This window comes from Eulemur rufifrons, chromosome 7 (assembly GCF_041146395.1).
Source record: "Eulemur rufifrons isolate Redbay chromosome 7, OSU_ERuf_1, whole genome shotgun sequence".
NCBI lineage: Eukaryota > Metazoa > Chordata > Mammalia > Primates > Lemuridae > Eulemur > Eulemur rufifrons.
In genome coordinates this window covers 238,258,178-238,278,499 of record NC_090989.1, presented here as the reverse complement: position 1 = coordinate 238,278,499, position 20,322 = coordinate 238,258,178, and the positions used below count along the sequence as shown (strand labels likewise).

Below are 20,322 nucleotides of genomic sequence, written 5' to 3'. Positions count from 1 at the left end.
AGTCAGAAAATGTACCACCTATGCATCCTTCTGAGAAAAAAATACTTAAAAAAAGTAATCTGATAAAAAAGAAAAGGAAGACATGGGATTCTAGAAACTGTGGAACAAGTTCAGGAGTATAATGAAAACAAAACCTAGGATGACAGCTGTGAGTACATTTTGAAAGCAACTGGTCCAAATCCATACCATAAACCAAAAAGAACAAGGAAAAATGTCTGCTGCCCATTATACAAATGTCTGACAAGGAACATAGCCTTTTTTAAATAAGAAAAAGTAAAAAGAAGGGCAATTAAAAATTCCAGGGGAAAAATGTTGTCTAGGAAGCCCATGACTTAAATAGTCAGCAGATCTATTAATAAATGGAGCATAATTTGGATAATTAATGAACTATACAGAAAAATAATCTATTTGACTTTGATATTTAGAATACTCTTTTGACAGATACAGGTTGAATGGCATACCATTTTCACATCTCAATGGCTCCAAACATACTACATGGTTCTCTAGGAAATATTTACATATTGTTAAAATTGTAAATGCCACTTATGGGTTTCAAATTTCAAGTCGATTCAAAATCCAAGGTATCTCTGTGATCTATGGATTATGATATCACAATTACCTGGAAAGTTTATTTTAAACTTGGACCATGAAAAAATAATTTGGGAGCTAGAGATTCAATAGATCAGGTGAAAGTCCCAGAGATCTGCATTTTAATAAATTCTCCAAGTATATCTTATGCACACTAAATTTTGAGAATCGCAGCTATAAAGCAGTAATCTCCAAAATTTCTCATTTTACATCTTATTAACAAAAGACTTTTGAGTACCCGCCTCTAATATACAGTATCTGTGTTTATTTATAAATTGTATATATTTTATATGTATATATTTTGTATATTATAAATACAAAAAATAGAAATTACAAAGGATGAGGACAGTGACAACAATATTTTAATATTTGCTTCTGCTCAACCAAGAGAAAAGTAAAAATTTAGGATAGGTTTAGAAAGTTGAAAAAAATTAGCAAATAAAAGGAGGGGAGGATAAAGAAAAAAAATCATAGAAATGACAAACTCTCAAGACATCTCTAGAAGATTTATGCTGCTAAAAAACAGGAGTCTGAGTGATCATATTACATCTCAAGGATGATTGAGGAAGTAACAAGGGTACTTCAACAAAAGACTTAATTTTGTTCATCAAAAGGAAAAATTGATTGATGAATTAGACATACAAGCAACATGAGAAGAAACTGATTACACTATTTTAAGTGTTCACAATAACCAAGGATGGTAAAATTAGACATAATCAAGCATGTATCACAGATTTTTAACAAGTCAAATTTGACAGAGTACTAGAATGATCCCAGGGCTAGTACAGTTCAAGTTATCAAAAATAATATGCAGATTATGTGATCATGATTCCAATTTTTAAAAAAGGAAAAGGTATCCATATGCTTAGCTTCTCATTTAAGAAATGTAATGAAACCCTTTTAATAGGAAAGCAAGTGTTTTAATTGCTGTGCTAACTATCATGGGACTACTCTATACCAAATGTTTGTTAAGGAATACCCAGCATCACTCCACTGTTTCTAATGGCCAAGGAAAAGACCCAATAATCCATAGTTAAATGACTGGGCATCCCCTATAGGGTAATATGTGAAATCCCTCAACCTATTCCAGAACACTTACTCTACTCTGGCAAGGTCATCTCAGGCTTTCAAGTACACACTGCAATTATCCTAGGGGAAAACTGAGTCATGTCTAGGAAGTTCCCTACAGGGGCAGTCTATGGAGTAAAAAGCCAAACAACAAGGACTGTACCAATTTTTCAAGCTGAACTATAACAATTATACACACACACACACACACACATACACACACAGTGTCTAAGACATAGTTTTATCTCCTATCTGCAAACTTTCTAAATATGTCAGAATATAAGCAGGAGACAGAGCCCACGTGTACAACAAAACGAGTTGTTTTCCAGTTACAATGAAACCCTGGATGGCAAGTCACATAACCCAAGTATGCACAGATAAACCAAGTGTGCCCAATTGGTGACTCTGGAGCCAGTGGGAACAAAAATGTCAACTGCATAGGGAACTTAAGTACTTTGACTGAGGAGCATGGATCAAATTAAGGAGCAAAGAGTGTTTTGTTGCCATGCAAACTTAAGAGCCATGCAAACTTAAAAGCCCAGGACCCAGCATCTCTCTTTGCATGACCCAACCACATCATGCCTTGTTGCATTTTCCTATCTGCTTCGAAGTTATCCTCTGCTTATAAAACCTAGACCCCAGGTCAAGGAGACAGATTTGAGCATTGCCTCCTGTCTCTTTGCCGGAAGACCTTGCAATAAAGCCTTCTGGTGTATGGTACTGGCTTCCATGAACGTCAGGAAGCAAGTCCATTGCTTAGTAACAGCACCTCTTGTAATAAATCCAAAAATTGTAATATTCTACTCCATATTTGTTTGGAAATCAAATAAATCTCTTTAGGGCATTAATGACAAGTTTTAACTTTAATGCTAAAAAGAAACAAGTTCAATAAACCAAATACTCATGAAAAAATAATATGGGAACTCACCTTTCCACAACCAAACTGACAGCGTGTGGGAGATCTGGGTTTGTCACCTGGAGACGTTTCCACAAAGACCATACAAATTCTTTATCAGCCTTAAAGAAATAAAAGATATTTTAAATGCATTGCTTTGCAGTAGTATCAGAGAAGATAAGACACCACATTAAATTAAAAATGAGGGTGGGCACGGTGGCTCACGCCTGTAATCCTAGCACTCTGGGAGGCCGAGGCAGGTGGATCGCTCAAGGTCCGGAGTTCGAGACCAGCCTGCACAAGAGCGAGACCCCCTCTCTACTAAAAATAGAAAGAAATTATATGGACAACTAAAAATATATATAGAAAAAATTAGCCAGGCATGGTGGCACATGCCTGTAGTCCCAGCTACTCAGGAGGCTGAGGCAGTAGGACTGCTTAAGCCCAGGAGTTTGAGGTTGCTGTGAGCTAGGCTGACGCCACGGCACTCACTCTAGCCCAGGCAACAGAGCAAGACTCTGTCTCAATAAATAAATAAATAAATAAATGAAAAAAAACATAATTACCTGATCCCTAGTTCTATAACTATACCAATAGATTCTTTTTTTTAAAGTATGGCAGGAAAGCTTTATTTTAACAAGTTCTTACACTGGTAACCCAAATTCACTTTTACCATTTCTATCACCCATATTTTGGGGTACAAATTTTGAAATGTTGAATATTAAGGTAAATCTGCCCTAAAGGAAATTGCCCTCTAGATATTGCCCCACTTTTCATCTCCCCTTTGCAACAAAACTCCTTGAAGAGTTGCCTATAATCACCATCTCCATTTCCTCACCTCCCGTTCACTCTGTAACTCCAGTAAGATTCCCCTCCCCACTATTATTCTAAAACCATTTTTCAAGGTCCTCTATATTTCCAAACCAATAAGCAATGGATAGTTTCTGTCGCTATGGCCTAGATTAGTTATTAACACTGGCTGGCAGTTAAGAATCACTTTTGGGGAGCTTTTTAAAAATACTGATAATCTAGAAATTCTGACTAATTGGTCTCAGGTAAAGTCCAAGCATCAGTATTTTTTAAAAGTTCCTCAGGTGAATCTGTACACTCAGGGTTGTGAACCGCTGCCCTCCATGACCTCCTATCAGTCCCATGATTTTATACACCATCTTTCTGCTGAGACTCCCATACTTCTATCTCGAGATGCAAGGTTCAGACTTGTATCTCTAACTGCCGATTCAACAATTCCACTTGCATGCCTAATAGGCATCTTTTTTTTTTTTTTTTTTTTTTGTTGAGACAGAGTCTCACTTTGTTGCCCAGGCTAGAGTGAGTGCCGTGGCGTCAGCTTAGCTCACAGCAACCTCAGACTCCTCGGCTTAAGCGATCCTACTGCCTCAGCCTCCCGAGTAGCTGGGACTACAGGCATGCGCCACTATGCCCGGCTAATTTTTTCTATATAGATTTTTAGGTGTCCATATAATGTCTTTCTATTTTTAGTAGAGACGGGGTCTCGCTCAGGCTGGTCTCGAACTCCTGACCTTGAGCAATCCACCCGCCTCGGCCTCCCAGAGTGCTAGGATTACAGGCGTGAGCCACCGCGCCCGGCCTCTAATAGGCATCTTAAATTTAATTTGTCCAAAAATAAAATTATTGATTCCTTACCCTCCCACAAATCTGCCCCTCTGTATTTCAGAAAATGACACCATCTATTCATTTGTTCAAAGACCTAAAGCCTAGGAGTCAATCTTGGTTACTCTCTTTTCCTCACACTTCATATCCAAATCATCAGTAAATCCTATTGGCCTAATCTACAGAATATATCCCAATTCTGACTACTCTCACTACTTCTACCACTATGACTCTAGTCCACGTCAATAGCCCAAGTCTCTGAAAACTATTTCCTACACTTAAACAAATAATTTGATTATCAGAACTCAGGGAAAACCATGGTAAGAGTTTATGTGTAAAGTATGGCAATTCCATCTCTTGCCTAACTCTCCACCATGGTCTGCTAGCCTTACAATTCAAAACTCTTCAGTAGGTTCCCATAAGGTTAGGAGAATAATCCAAGCTGTTTACCAAAACTACAAGACCCCATGTGATCTGGCCCCATATACACCTCACCAACCTCATTTATCACTTTCTTGTTCACACTGACTTTCTTGTTATACATGAACCAGGGCTTTTGTATCATCCATCAGATTTTCATACAGATTATTCCCTCACTTCATCCAGTTCTTTGCTTAAATAATACCTCCTGAAAGAAAGTTCTTCCCTAACTACTATAAGAGCCACCAAAACCCACAAGTCCCTGGTAACCCCTTACCCTGTTTCTTTTTTGTGCATGTGTGTGACATATTTGATAACCCTATATTTGTTTGGTTATTTGGGTTTACTTGCATGGCAGATACCTCAATTTGTGTCTGTCTCCACCACTCATTCTCTTTCTTTAAGTTACAGAAACCATTTTGGCTCTTTGCTGCCCAATTAACAGACTGGCCTTTTTCGCCTTATGGGCTATGTGACTAAGTTCTGCCAACAAAATATAAGAAGTGCTGTTGTAAATTCATAGGAAATCTTAAAATTAAACTTATGTTTACCAAATGTGCTAGAAATATTCTTCCCAGTCTTTTGTTTATTTAACTTTATTTAAGATAGCAATTTTTTGGGGAAAAAGGAAGTTATTAATTTTATAATACTCAAATTTATCCATCTTTGCCATGGATTATGGATTTCATGTACCAGATACAAAGGCCTTCTCTACTCCAAAATTAGAAATATTTTTACCCGTTCTTTCTTTTAGAATTTTTGGCTTTTAATTTTATATTTTTAACTGACAAATTAAAATTATATATATTTATGGTATACAACAGGTTTTGATATATGTATACACTGTGGATGGCTAAATAAAGCTAATTAACATAACCCATTGCCTCACATACTCATCATTTGTGTGTGTGTGTGTGTGTGTGTGTGTGTGTGTGGCGAGAACACTTAAAAATCTACTCTCTTAACAATTTTCAAGTATATAATACATTGTTATTAGCTATAGCCACCATGCTGTCCATTAAGGCTGGTGATTTGAAAAAAAAGTAAGTTATTTTGTGAACAATAAAATGCTACAAATGGACTGCACTACTGTAGTATGCATGAGTTTTGTGAGTTTTTTAGTTATTTAAATGCTACATTATGTTTAGTGTGGATTATAGCTCTAATTACTGAAAAGACCCTCTTTTATATAAAAAAGCCTCCCAAAAAACAAAGAACTAGTTTTCAAACTGTTCTAGACATTATTAAAACAAAGAAACTATTGTCAATCATATTCTCTTTATATTTTCTCTTCCTTTGGGCATTTAAAGATGTTCTTTTAAAAATATTAAAAATATTAAAAATAAAAACCTTTAAAAAATACTCATTATAAAATTCTTTATTCTCACTACAGAACTTCCAAACAGAATCAAAATATCTAAAATTGAAATAAAAATTCCTACCACTTCCTACAAAGTTTATTATACTTGGCCTATGAAACAGTTGACTCAGTGCTAGGTGATTTGGGTTTAAATCTGCTTGGAAGTGGATTGATTTTGTCTTTCACAAGCAGCTAGCACGGAAATAGATACCAGGCTTTCCAAATACCTAGTTTAGTGTTTAAGCAATATATTAGGCCCTCAATTGACCTCTACTGGAGGAATGAATTAAAAAAAATCTGTAAAATATTTCCCACATTTAAACAAATAATTTGCTTATCAGAACTCAGGGATAACCATGGAACAAGTTTACTTACAAAGTATGGCACAAAGTAGTCACTCAGTAAATTCATATCACTAAAAATTGTACAAAAAGATTCACCAATTAGAATATATCTACTAACAATGGTAGGAATTAATTATACAACACATTCTCAAAATCCTTTTTGTGAATGAATGGACAAGGTTTCAACATATCTAAATTTCTAACATAAAATATAACTGGCTGAGTTCTCTGGTCATATACTCTTCTAATCCCACATGATTCCAAAGTTAATTTCATCATTAAAGTTGGTAATGAACACATATTTCATTGAAATACCCTAAATAATTTCTTACCTGAAATTGGTTTACAGGTTTAATAAATATTTTTAGCTGATATTAAAAAATAAGCTTTATAAATACTATATAAACATAACATTATTTTTTCTCATCTGGTACTCTACCAATGGTGATAAATACATACATACACATACCTTCAGCATCCTTTGTCACAAATAACACATTCTTGAAATATACAATGAAAATTAAAAGTAAGATGGAGTCAGGTTCTAAATCAATGAATAAACGTCATAGATGCAAAATGACCCTTTGGAACACCTTTGAAAATTCCTTAGGAAAAAGCTACATATGGAAGCTAACTTATTATCCTCCGTAAGTCCAATATCAGACAGCTTTTCTCCCCACATTGAAATGAATCACTTTTTCTTCAGGTGGGCATTAAGTATAGTTTGTTTGCTAATCTGGTAGCCTTATTTTTTAAAAGTTTAATTAGATAATACAATCACACAGAGTGCGATGAAATGCTTACATTAAGAGAAACACTGATTTGTTTTCTATTACATGCTTGTTCCGAGGCATTCCAATGGAGTACATGGAATCACTCAAACTCTCTTCATCACCAAGCAAATACATAACTGAATTCTCATAAGCTGAATATGAAACAAAACAAACCTAAATGAGCATGTACTAACTAGAAGGGTTCTTTTTTCCAAACTATATGTTTGACCCATTATTGGCTTCTGAAATTCATTTAGTACATCTGAAAAGCATTTTTTAAAAGAATAGAATTGAAAAGAAAATATCAGAGTTCATGACACACTGTTAAGGCAAATACTTTCTGAAATCATATGCTCTGAACAAAAAGCTTTAGTTCACTGGTGTCGTTTATTTATCTCCTTGCTCCTTAACCAGTGAAAAACAAAATATTGGAAAATGAAAAGACAGAAGCCACATAAATGTCCCAAACTTGTTTAACCAAAGGCATATTAAATTTGAAAAAGATAGTCATGTTTTTACAGCATTGACTCAGCAAGGACCCATAAAAGGGGGCAAAAGAACAAACTATGAGAGAAATGAGTATCATTAACTATTTTATTAATCTAACTTAATATGTGTTTTATTAATCTAAATTAATTAGTATGTGTATGTGTGTGTACTTACTAGGTTGAAAAGTAAAATATTTTACTTTGGGTTGCAATTTTTAGCACAGTTTTAATACTATGTACTCTTGGGTACTGTGATTCCTAGCTGAATAACTAAGCAGAAGAATGAATGAAAATGATGTAAAAGTGAGTATTTTCGTACTTAAATGATTTTTTACAAAACAATTAGGATTTCAGTTACTACTTTTCCCAAGTTTTCCCTGGAGCAGGAGTCTGGTTTGACTAGTTTCATGGTGTGGGATACTGCCAACCTCATCTTAACATTACTGGAATGCCTATGGTCATTTAACGGTATTAATACTACCAAATCTTAAGAAACATCTAGGCTATTATGACCGTCTCTATATTTTTACATCTGCCAAGAGCACGTCCAAGATCACAAAAGTCAATGCCATGTCTGGAGATTCACTTCCTTAATCAAGTCAGTCATAAAAAGTAAATATCTTAGCTTCTTAGCCAGCCAAAGGCATAACTATGAGGGGAGGGAGTGATGGGAGAAAGAGTGCAGAAAACATGGGCAAACAATGTCTTAGATTAGGACTTAAAGTGACAAAGGCCTTTATCATGGGTTCACATCTTGCAAATCCCTAAGGGTAAGAGCTGCAGATGACAAAATGCTTTAGTTGGATGGTGTCTTATTCATCTCTTTGCTCCTTAACCAGTGAAGAACAGAAAATGGAAAAATGAAAAGAGGGCAGCTACATAAAATCTCCTGAACTTGTTTAACCAAAGACATATTAAATTTGGCCAAGACAGTCCTGTTTTTACAGCCTTGACTCAGTCGGCAAGGACCTCTAAAAAGGGCAAAAGAATCCAATAGAACAGACTAGGAGAGATAATGCATATCATGAACTGTTTTATCAATCTAAACTGATGATACTGTTGACCAGTGCCTAACTGGTTTCCACCTTGAAGACAGTGACTTAAAGATCTACTGCTGAGTGAGTTCCCAGCATTTAATCTCACAACCCTGTCTAAAGGCTCTGGTAAAATCAGAGAAGAGACGGTTTGTAAGGATGCAAAACTAAAGGCAAATTAATCTCTACGAACATGAGTACAGTCAAGCTCATCCTTAACAAACTCTGCAAATAACAGGAAAGTAATGCAATTGATTTAGCAAATGCTTTTCACCTGCAAGATCACACGAAAATGAGATTTCTCACTCAAAGACTAAGGAATTACTATAGTTGGTTATTAAGTAAAATCTCTTGTGTGTAAGTTCCCAGCTCCGAGACTCCCTAAAAATTATTTGTCTGTGTTTACAACTTAAGTTTAACTATGTAAAAACAAGGACAAGTGTGGGTTTGAAAATTAAAGACAGGCTCCTCCTTCATCGATGGATTTTACTTTAACAAAAGTGTTTACACTTTCCTGTTCATTTCGACTCATGGGTACCAGGTACCAACTACAGTAACCACCCAGAACTTGGGCAGGGGGAAAGGAGGGGTGTGCGACTGCGTGTATCCAAGTGACCAAAACTAAACGCGGGACGCGGAGGCGAACCCTGCCTGGCGGGTGTCAGGAATGGGGCAGGAAGCCGGTGTTGGGGAGCCGGGCGCTGCCGCATCCCTCCAGCCCCAAACAGCGGGCCGAGCTGGGTGTGGGAGCAGGGAGGGAGCGTCGCCGGGCGGGGCTGGGTAGGTCCCAAACCCGCGGAGCGAAACAGTCCAAAGCAGAGGGAGAAGGGCGCGCCTCCCCGCGGGTCCCGGCCCCGCTGTGGAGGGAAAAGGCCGGCGGCGAGAGTCCTAGATACCTGACACAGGGCCAGCTCCTCCTTTAGACTGCTCAGCTCTTCCTCCAGCAGCTGCGTCCGGGTCACCATCGCCTCCTCTACCGAGATGCCCTCTAGCCGCCTGGACCCCACGGGCGCACTGAGGAAGGGAGCATGAGCCGGAGCTGTCCCCTCTGGCCCTCGCCGGCCCCCTGACCCTTCTTCGCCCCGCCAGATTGTATCACTTTTGTCCGCGACGACCTCCCGCGCTGCGCTGGCAAGTCCCGAGGCCTCGCTGCGCACTGCGTGTACCTCAGTTCTCCGCCCAACACGTGGGGACCTGGGGCCTAACTGTCGCGCCGGGGGCGGAGGGAACTGTGAGGGCTGCGAACGCGCCGCCATGGCCGCGGCTGCTAACGAGTCAAGTTCCCTCTTGGAAACTCCCCCTTCCCGTCTCCATCCCAGCGAGCCTGGAGCTCCGAGCTGCGCATGCGCGAGTCTTTTCCCGCCTTGGCGCGCGGGGTCTCGTGCTCTCAGGCTCTGGCCAGCTTCCCGCGGGCTGCGCGCCCGGCGCGAGCGTTGGGCTGCGCACGCGCTGTGGCCCGAGGGGTGAGGCCAGTCTGCCCAGCGCGCCGGCGGGACTTGCGCTGAGTCGTTCTCCAGGAACTCTTCGATTTCTCACCTACGCATCCCACCTAGCTTACATCCCACCTCTTAAAGCCTTCCTTGACAAGCCCCCAGCCCCAAATGATCCTTAACTGTGAATCCCTCCTCCTTCAAGGCCCCTGCCAACTCGTTTGTCACGTTTCATTGACCGCGCTGTAGTGCTAGTTACACGGCTAATCTCTTCAGAGCTGTTGTAAACTCCTTGAGGATCAAGGAATAAGTTTTACACTTAAGTGTTTTCTTTACTCCCCTTGGCAAAACTGCTTTGCGTTACAGCCGACAACCAGCTGACTGATGTCAAGGAGACATGGAAAGCCTTGTGCTGAGCGGGGACTATCAAGCCGGTTTCCCATTTAAATTATGATCCTTTGGACACCCTTGTCTTTTGTTTTGCAGGAGTCATGATTTTCTTTGAGTTTTATGTCCGCTGCTTTATGCATTGGCTGGATATCAGAGTGAGCGTGTCCCACGCTGCCTGACAGTTGGGGTTGAAATCGTAATTTGGAGCATGGTTCAGGAAACAAAACCTGCTTGCTTTATCTTTCATTGTCTGTCTTCCTTCCTTCTTACTTGGTTTCTTCATAAACTTTGAATAGGCAATAACCTTCTCTTTTTTTGTCGTTAAAATACTTTCTTACTATTTAAGTGTTAGTTAGGACATGTATGTTGAGCTGGCATCAGAATTTTACAGAAAGCTAGATCTAACCTCTTCTGCAGAAAGGGTTCCCGAATACTTGAAGAGAGCTGAAATGGGGGTTGAGGGACTGTAGAAGTAGGGACATTACCACTTTAACTGATGACTTCATGTAATCAAAATCACAGTATCTGTCCCCAAATCTAGTCACCATGCCAAAAGACACCTCCCCAGTTTGAATCCCACTCAGGCGAGATGAGTGGGCTTCCTTCCCACTGAAGGTGAATACCTCACAAAATTAATAAAGGATTACATTAGAAAAAGCACATATAAACCTCTCTTAGAAGTAGCTACCATATTGAGCATTTACCACATGCTGAGTGCAGTGCTAAGCACTATTCATATATGAACTCGTTCAGTTCTTACATCACCTTAAATATTATTATCCCCATTTTAATAGTGAGGAAACTGAGAGTAGAGAGGTTATGGTAACCTGCCTGAAGTTCTACATCTGTTATTAGAAAAGTTAAGGATTTCAATCCACTGAACTCCACTTGACTCTAAAACCTGTGCCTTTGATCTCCACCCTCACTCCACACCCGTCACATGGAATACAGCATTAGGTCAGATAGCAGGTGAGATTTCACTGGGCATAAGACCCACATAATTCACATGTTTGGCTTGAAATCAATATGAATGTACATTGTAATTGCTATGTGTTATTGACTCAAAAGGCATCATTTCACATTTCACCTGATGATAGAAAAATCCTTTTGAAAAGCAGTGAAATCTCTTCTATTATGTATAATGTATTATATATATAATGGTGGTTATATATATATGGTGGTTATATATATATATATATGGTGGTTATGTATATATGGTGGTTTTATAGATATAGATTAGATAGAGATATATAACCACCCACCCAAAATGACAATATCCTGAATCTTGAGGCAATTTTTAAAAAATTTTTCTCTTTATTGTGGTAAAATACACATAACATAAAATTTACCATTGTAGCCATTTAAATATGGCAACAAATAAAGAACAATTAAGTGGCATTAACTACGTTCATTATGTTAGGCAACCATCACCACTATTCAGTTACAGAACATTTTCATCACCTGAAATGGAAACCCCATACCCATTAGTCACTCCACATTCTCCCCTCCCCCAACCCCCTCCCAGGCAACCACTAATCTCCTTTATGTCTGTGTGTATTTGCCTATTCTAGATATTTCATATATATGGAACCATACAAAATGTGGCCTTTTGTGTCTGGTTTCTTTTATTTAGCATAATGTTTTTAAGGTTCATCCATGTTTTAGCATATGTCAGTACTTTATTCTTTTTTATAACTGCATATTATTGCATTGTATGGATATACTACATTTTGTTTACCCATTTATCAGTTAATGGACATTTGGGTTCTTTCCACTTTTTGTCTATTGTGCCTAGAGCTACTGTAAACATTCATGTACAGGTTTTTGTTTAAACACCTATGTTAAATTTTTGTGTATGTATACCTGTAAGTGGATTTGCTAGGTCATATCATAATTCTATATTTAACTTACTGAGGAACCACCAAACTGTTTTCTACAGTGGCTGTGCTATTTTACATATCCATAAGCAATATGTTAGAGTTCCAATTTCTCAGCATCCTAGCCAACAGTTGTTATTTTCCGTTTTTGTTTTGCTTTGCTTTTTTTATGGCCATCCTAATGGGTTTGAAGTACTATCTCATTGTGTGGTTTTGATTTGCATTTCCCCAGTGACTCATGACATTGAACAACTTTTCACAGGCTTCTTGGACATTTGTTTGGCTTCTTGGGAAAAATATCTATTTAAGTCTTTTGACTATTTTTTATTGGGTTGTTTGTCTTTTTGTTGTTCAGGTATAAACCTCTTTAGTGGCAGACAGTTTGTAAAGAAAAGAAACATGCACAGTTCCAGAAGTATACATAGAGAGTTCTTTCCTGTATTAGTTATTTGCTGAAATGACAGAAAATGTATGAAACATTGAATATTTATACTGGGGACTCAGAAGGATAAGTCAAAGATCTCTGCTGATACTTGAATAAAAATGTCCAAAACAATCAAGATATTTCTCCTGTTCAATTTTTTGTTCAAATATTTAAAGTGATGATTTATGTTCTGCAGAAATACACAATAAAGTCTGCTGAGGATGAAGTATATTATTAATAAAATATAGAGACACATAATTCTCTCAATATCACCCTTGTATAGTGGAAATATTGTGGGAAATATACAAATTAATATGATATTTAAATAGCATCTCTCACCTTAATTTTAAAAACTTATGTTTAACTTCTGTTTATTTATTTATTTATTTATTTATTTTGAGACAGAGTCTTGTTTTGTTGCCCGGGCTAGAGTGAGTGCCATGGCATCATCCTAGCTCACAGCAGCCTCAAACTCCTGGGCTTAAGCAATCCTACCGACTCAGCCTCCCAAGTAGCTGGGACTACAGGCATGCGCCACCATGCCCGGCTAATTTTTTTCTATATATATGTCTTAGTTGGCCAGATAATTTTCTATTTTTAGTAGAGACGGGGTCTCGCTCTTGCTCAGGCTGGTCTCGAACTCCTGACCTTGAGCGATCCACCCGCCTCGGCCTCCCAGAGTGCTAGGATTACAGGCGTGAGCCACCGCGCCCCTAGGATTACAGGCGTGAGCCACCGCGCCCCGGCCTAACTTCTGTTTAAAAAGAGAAAAATACCAGCAGTTTCTCGGCCTTTATGTTTCTTTGTTTTCAGAATTCAGAATTTTAAGATGTGTCTATTTCTCCTTTACCAATTTGGCATAATCTTTATTTGGTGAGCAGGATATAATCAAGTTTTTAACCATTATTAAATATTGGTAAGACCTAAAATATCATAGGTTTCTTTTTATATCATTTTAAAATTTTATATCAAATTTTAGTGTTTGCCATATCCTAGAGATTTATATCAAGAATCACTTGCCACCCAACTCCTTCACCATTAAAAGAGAAACTCACAAGCTAGAATGTGCCAATGTGACACTTGAATCAGTGGCAGACATATTATGTCAGTCTAGTGTGGAGAAATCACAAGCTAGGAGTTGGTGGAAGTAAATCAAGAGAATTGCTTTGTGCTTACAATTACTACAATTTTGTTTGAGCAATTCCTGGCAACTGTTAATCCCCCATCAGTCCTGAGAATGCTCTAGGTCAAGAATATAGATATATAAGGAGATACCACAGTTCCAGTTGTTCCATGTGATTTTCACATAGTTCAAAAATTATGACCAGACTCAAGGATGAGACACACATGTCATGTCACCATCAGAGGGTCAAACTCTGACTCCCTTCCTGCTTGGTGAGGTGATCAGTCAGAGTATAGCACCAAGTTGATGGCAACTCATATTGAGTACTTTAAGGAATGATTAAAACAAAGATTAATCACAAAAGCAAGAGTAGGATTGAGGGAAACCATGAGAAATAATGCAGTACCCTGAAACCAATCAAAGGGTGGGAGATATTATCACCCTAGGCTAGAAGGGACACGGGAATGAGCAGCTAATGGTACCAGGAGACAGAAAAGGCTGTGTAAAGAGAGCTGCCTGATGAGAGGCACAGGCTCAAGAGATAGGGAGCCAGTGGAACAAACACCCCAACCTCACTCTTCCCTCATGCCCATCTCCTTGTGTGCTCCCCACTTGTGAACACAACCACTTCTTACGGTTCAGCCCACCAGGACACAGAGCATGGTAGAAAACATCAAGAGACAATCTGAAGGAGCAAACAGAAGGTACCTGCTCAAGAGGCCAGTATAGTCTAATAAGCAGCAACTGGGACATAGTCTGACTAGCACCCTATTATAGACAATAAATGATTTAAAGTAATAATCTTATGTCGTTCTCCTGGCAACTGGTTGGACATTACTTTAACTTCAATAAGCACACAAAGAAGAAAAATGTGATTCACACATGACAAAGAAGAGGTAACAGAATTCAGGCAAGGGTTACATAAAGAGTTAAGTTTCTTATGAACAGAAACCCTACTAAAGGGAGCACCAAAGGGAATGTACCTATGTACTTTCTTTATCAACTTCACATTCCTCATAAAACTCAGTTTTGAGGTCTAGGATAATTCTGATTATCCTAAATATTATATATCCCAAGATAATATGTATTCAATTTGTATTTTGCATCTCTTTTATTATTTTATAATGATTCTTACATTTCATATACTTATAATTTGTATCTCTATACTTATTTATATAAATTTAGAGATTATAAGATCCTAAATGGAAAAAATTGTCTCTGGTTTTTCTATACCCTCACAATACCTAACACAACACCCTAACACAGGAAGCACTTGGTAAGTGTCTACCAGCCAGCTTTCTACAAGCCACAGAAATTCTTGCCTTCAGTACTTACCAGACATTTCTCAAAGTATTAATATGTATATCTCACTGTAGTAGGTAGACATTGTTTTGCTATGAACAGAAAATATTTTATAGAGTACAGGATATCAAAGTTAATATTTGAGATAGTCACATGTATGCTAACTACTATTGGGGGAAAATGAAACTTAAATCACGGATAAAATGATTCCTGGCAACACCAAAATTTCTTTTTCCCTAACAATATTTTCTGTTGTAGCAAACTTCCACTACAAATTCCAAGGGAAGAAAAAGTAGAAACAGGTAAAATGCAATCAATTTGAGGACCCCTTGCCAGAACACTGCATTCATTCCTTTGTTAGTGAAAGCTTGGCCACTTGTTCATGAGGCCTAAGAAGAATGAGGACAAGCAGTTTGAGGAGGATGTAAAGAGAGTGTACTTTGCCGGCAAAGGAGGAAAAATGGTAGACCTTCTCATCTCAAAATCCAAATTTTTCCTTAACATTCACAGAAATACAGAGCTTTTAAAGGATGAGTTCTCAGCTTCAGGCAATTACTGTTCAACTACAGTTGATAATTCTGATCATCCCATTTCTACTGAAGACAATCTCCTGACCTCCGCCCAGGATCTCCCTTTACCAGGTGGGCTGGGACATCTCCTGTTGCACAAATAAACAAAAGACTTACCCTGCCCCTCCCAAGCACTGGCCTGAGGCAGGGACACAGGCTTTAGTTCTCAAAAAGGAATGGAGGATGTTTTAAAGAGACAGAAATATTTTTGCCATTTTTTTCCAGGCCATTCCCTCTGTTACGCCTTCATTCTTTCAACAAATATTTATTGAACACTTCCAGAGACACAGCAATGAACAAAAAAGTCACAATCTCTCTTTTTACAGAGCTTATATTCTAGGAGGAAAAAACACATCATAAATATATTGTTAATTAATGATGTTATATAAGAAAATAAAGCAAGGGAGGGGAACATTGAGTAATGGGAGTGGTCAGGTGCTATTTTAGGTAGAGTAGTCAGGAAAAACATTTCTAAGAAGAAGTATTTGAGCAAAAACATCAATTGAGTGGGAAGCACACCATGCAAATATCTGGGAGACTATAGACAACAAGGAAAGTGAAGGTATGAACATAAAGCCAATGCTTGTAAGTGAAATCTGAATTCTGCAATGCTTTGTAGGTTGTGAGGGATGACACATCCATACAAACTATTTCCCAGAACATGTCTGTTACCCTGGAACCTAAAAGAAACCTGTTTCCAAGTAGATAAAAGTATTCACATAGCCAAGGAACAAGTTTCATGATCCACAAGTAAATTCCAAATCTGAAGTGGTTTTTATGAAACATTTGATTAGTGATATAAAGGGACCTTGGTCTCTCCAGAATATTTTCTTGGAGCAATCATTTGAAATGGAATTGTACCAAAAGACTTAAATGAAGTAACAAAGGAGATGACCTGGGGTTTAAAGAAAAGAGAATTACAGTTATCTATGGTTCCCTCATGATACTTCTAGATTAGAATCAACTAAAAAAGCTTTTAAAATAATGATATCTAGGTCCCATCTCCAGAGATTCTGATTTAATGGATATAGTGTGGGACCCAAGCATTGTTATTTTGTAAAATTTCCTGAGATGAGTCTAACATACAGCCAGGATTGAGAATCACTGAGTTAAGCTATAAAAAGCATGCCATGAATTTGCGCTTTGGAATGCATAAAAGATATCTCACAATCACTTACTTAGTCAGTGGATCATCAAATTATGTATGGAGTACCTACTATGTGCTAGGAGATACAGAAAGGAAAAGGCAAACCAGTCTTTACCTTCATGGAACTCATGGCAAAATATAATTGACAAGTAAAGAAATTTATAAAAGGCAACGTAGAGAGTGTAGTAAGTGCTAAAAAAAAAAAAAAAAAGAAAGAAAAAGAAAGAAAAGAAAAAAAGCAAGCAAGCAAGCGCAATGTGATAGGAAGTACCTGTGCAGGGACTACTTTCATTTGGTTGATTAAGAGGGGCCTCTCTGAAAAGGGGGAAACTGAAACCTGAAAGATGAGAAGGAATCAACCATTCAGAAACCCTGGGGTATGAATGGCAAATGCAAAAGCCCAGAGGTGCGAAGTTGCTTAATGTGTTCTAAAAATAAAACGCAGGTAAGTATGGCTGGAATTAGAAAGAGTGAAAGGAAATGTGGTCTAAGATGAAGGAAGGAGTTGGATTTTATTCTAAAACTAATAGGAAATGATTGAAGGATTTTAAGCAGAGGAGAGAGATGATTTCATTACATTAACGAATGACCACCCCGCTGTTGAGAGAAAAGATTGTGGGGTTGGGGAAAAGGGACTAGAAGCAGGAATACCAGTACAAGCAAGAGATAATGGTGGCTTGGACCAGGTTGTTTGCAGGGAGAAAAGAGTGGTGTGGTGGTACTCAGGATGTACCACGAAGGCTAAGCTAACAGGACTTGCTGATGGATTAGATGTGACAGAAGAGGGCAAAGAAAGGGTCCAGTATGACTTTCAGATTTTTGGCTTGGGAATCTGAATATTTGGAGGTATCATATACTGAAATGGTGGAGACTCTTGGATGAACAGGTTTAGGAGCAAGGAATCAAAAGTTCCATTTGAGATCTACTAAATTTGAAATGCTTAGTGATATCCAGTTAGAGATGTTGGGGCAAGAGAACATGCAAACATGAAGTTCTCGGAAGAGATTCTGAACTTAAAATATACATTTGGTAGTCATCAGTACATGACTGGTGTGGTGTGTAGCTCATTGGTTCACAGGAGTTAAGTAAATATGCATGAGACTCATGGTGTCTTGAAGGAAAGGCATCAAGGCCTTTTCCCCTTGGAAATTTAACATTATTTCAGATCAAATGGATTGAGATGGTCCTGACTGAGGTCCAATGGCAGGAAAGGGCCCATCAGAGAAGGCAAAGTCTGGACTGATGACCCTAGACTTGAGCAAAAGAGCTTGTAGAATGAATGAGAGGCAGGTCTGATCAGAGCACATGACTGACTTTGGAAGTTCAGCTTGACTCTTGTCACTCACTGAAGTCTGTTTGGGCACAATGACTGAGCAGTTGACTGTAAACCAAAGAGCTATCAACTTGGAAGTTCCAGTGTATTGCTCTTGGTCCAGCGTGCAGCTGGGGAGTGCAGGATCATCTTCCTATACAGAGAATGGTTATTGCCTGTGCAGCAAGGGTGCCATCGCCACTTCAGGTAAGAAAGCTGCATCCAACTGTGCAGGGGCTGTTCTCAACCACAGGTAAAGCTGCAACAGAAGCAATGACAGCTGGAAGCTGCAACCTTCAAAATCATGAGGAGATTCTCCAGGCCTCTCCTCCTCTGGCTGTTGAAATCAGAATGAGCCTCTTTAGTCAGAGTTAGACTCTGGACAACATAAGGGGAAGCCCCAAAACAGAGAATGGACATCCTGTAAGTTGAGCTGATCAGGTCTTGAATATTTAATTTGATTATTATAAGGATAAATGCCCTTATTTGTATCCCAAACTGGTGAAGTGCTTCATATTACATATATAAATATAGGTTATTATCATCCTTTTTAAAACTATTGAGGTAGTGTGATATAATAGTAAGCAAGAGTGTAAATCTGAATTTGAAACATGAATTTATCACTTATGAATTATTTGACATTGGGAACATTACCTAACCTTAAAATAAGGATTAAAATAAGCTTCATGGGGTTATATGGATCAAATGAAACAATGTAAGTAAAGTACTAGTCCCTGTTTCACAGTAAATGTTCAACAAATATTAGCTATCATTAAATTCTTATTAAGCATTATTAAGCTATTACTTAAGTTCAGTGTGTTAGACTCAGCCCATTGTTTTGAGTTCATTTTGAATTCTCCTCCACTCAGCTTCATGCTGGCTGATAATTTGATAAATAGTATCATTTATGTTCTTATACAAATATATATTTTTAATTTTTATAGAAAAGAGCCTCTAAGCCACATTAAACTCTCCCTGTTCTGAACTTACTTACCCAATCCTACACAATTATAGTTTTTGTTACATTCCAGATATTTCATATGCCTGAATTTTATCACCCTTACTAAACTACAATTTCTTTGAAGATAAAGATTAGGTCTTTATCTTCTTTTAAAATGTCCTACCACATCTTCAACTGTATTAGGAATATAGGAGCCAAGAAATATGTACTTATTTATTTAAAGATGGTCCTAAGCAGAATTTGCAAATAAGTATTCATTATTTTCTCTTTTTGGTTTACTGATCCCTGGAAATGTAACACAGATACACACATAAAATTATGATATCTTTATATCATAATTTCCCTGTGAATCATGTTCCTTTTCTTTAAAATTAGGAGACTAAACCAGGCAATCTTTAAAGTCCTTTTCTGGTCTAAAAATCTTTGATATTATTAAATAAAAAACAACTACATTTCTAAAAATTTCCAAAGATAGTGAATAATCAATTCACTTATTCAACAAATATTTATTGAAGGACTTTTATGTGCCAGACAGTCTTCTAGGTGCTGGGGAAACAGCGGTGAATAAAACATCTCTCACCTCATGTTAACCTACATTCCAAAGAATTTGTTTCTTTAAAATCTTGATCAAGGTAATTTTGAAATCAGGAGGAAGAAAGTTACAGGCCATACATCAGTGTTTTAGCCTTTAGAAAGAAATATTTGTCTGTAATATCCATTTTCCATTTCATTCCAAAAGAAAGAAACCCTGGTTCCAAGCCAACCCATGTATTTTCTCTTCAATCATCAATATATGAAAGTCAGAAACAGACAAGATCCCCTCCATCCACTTCACATATCAGTATCTGTCTATTTTGCCTTGAAAATATCTTCCATTATCCACCCTTCCCATTCATTCCTATTTCCTTCCCCATTCAGACCTTCATTTATTCTAACCTAGATTAGTAAAATAGTCTCCTACTTGGTCTCACCCAGATGAACTACTGCAGCCAGTCCTTGCTTGACAAAGCATAGCTCTCAGTATGCTTCTGAGCAGCACTCTAATTCAGAAACCTGTGATTCCTTGTTGCCTTCATAACAAAATCCAAATTCTTTAACCTGGTGTGTCAGGCCTTCTACTATCAGACTGAAAGCTGTTTTTAATATTATTTCCCTCCGCGCCTTCTTACATACTCTTTGCTTCAA

The 20,322-nt window shown here is 37.9% G+C and overlaps 1 protein-coding gene across 3 annotated transcripts in view; it reads right to left on the bottom strand.

The window, feature by feature from the left end:
• Positions 1-9,884, bottom strand: part of CNTLN (centlein) — a 286,589-nt gene extending 276,705 nt beyond the window's left edge. For 2 of the 3 annotated variants that reach the window (XM_069474222.1, XM_069474223.1), the window contains exons 1-2: positions 9,499-9,884; positions 2,585-2,673 (exon numbers count right to left, since the gene is read on the bottom strand). In XM_069474222.1, coding sequence (XP_069330323.1) covers positions 2,585-2,673; positions 9,499-9,858 — 449 coding nt within the window. In that variant the 5' untranslated portion in view covers positions 9,859-9,884. The remainder of the gene's footprint in view (positions 1-2,584; positions 2,674-9,498) is intronic. The other variant, XM_069474224.1, reaches the window with a different exon arrangement.
• Positions 9,885-20,322: the final 10,438 nt, after the last annotated feature.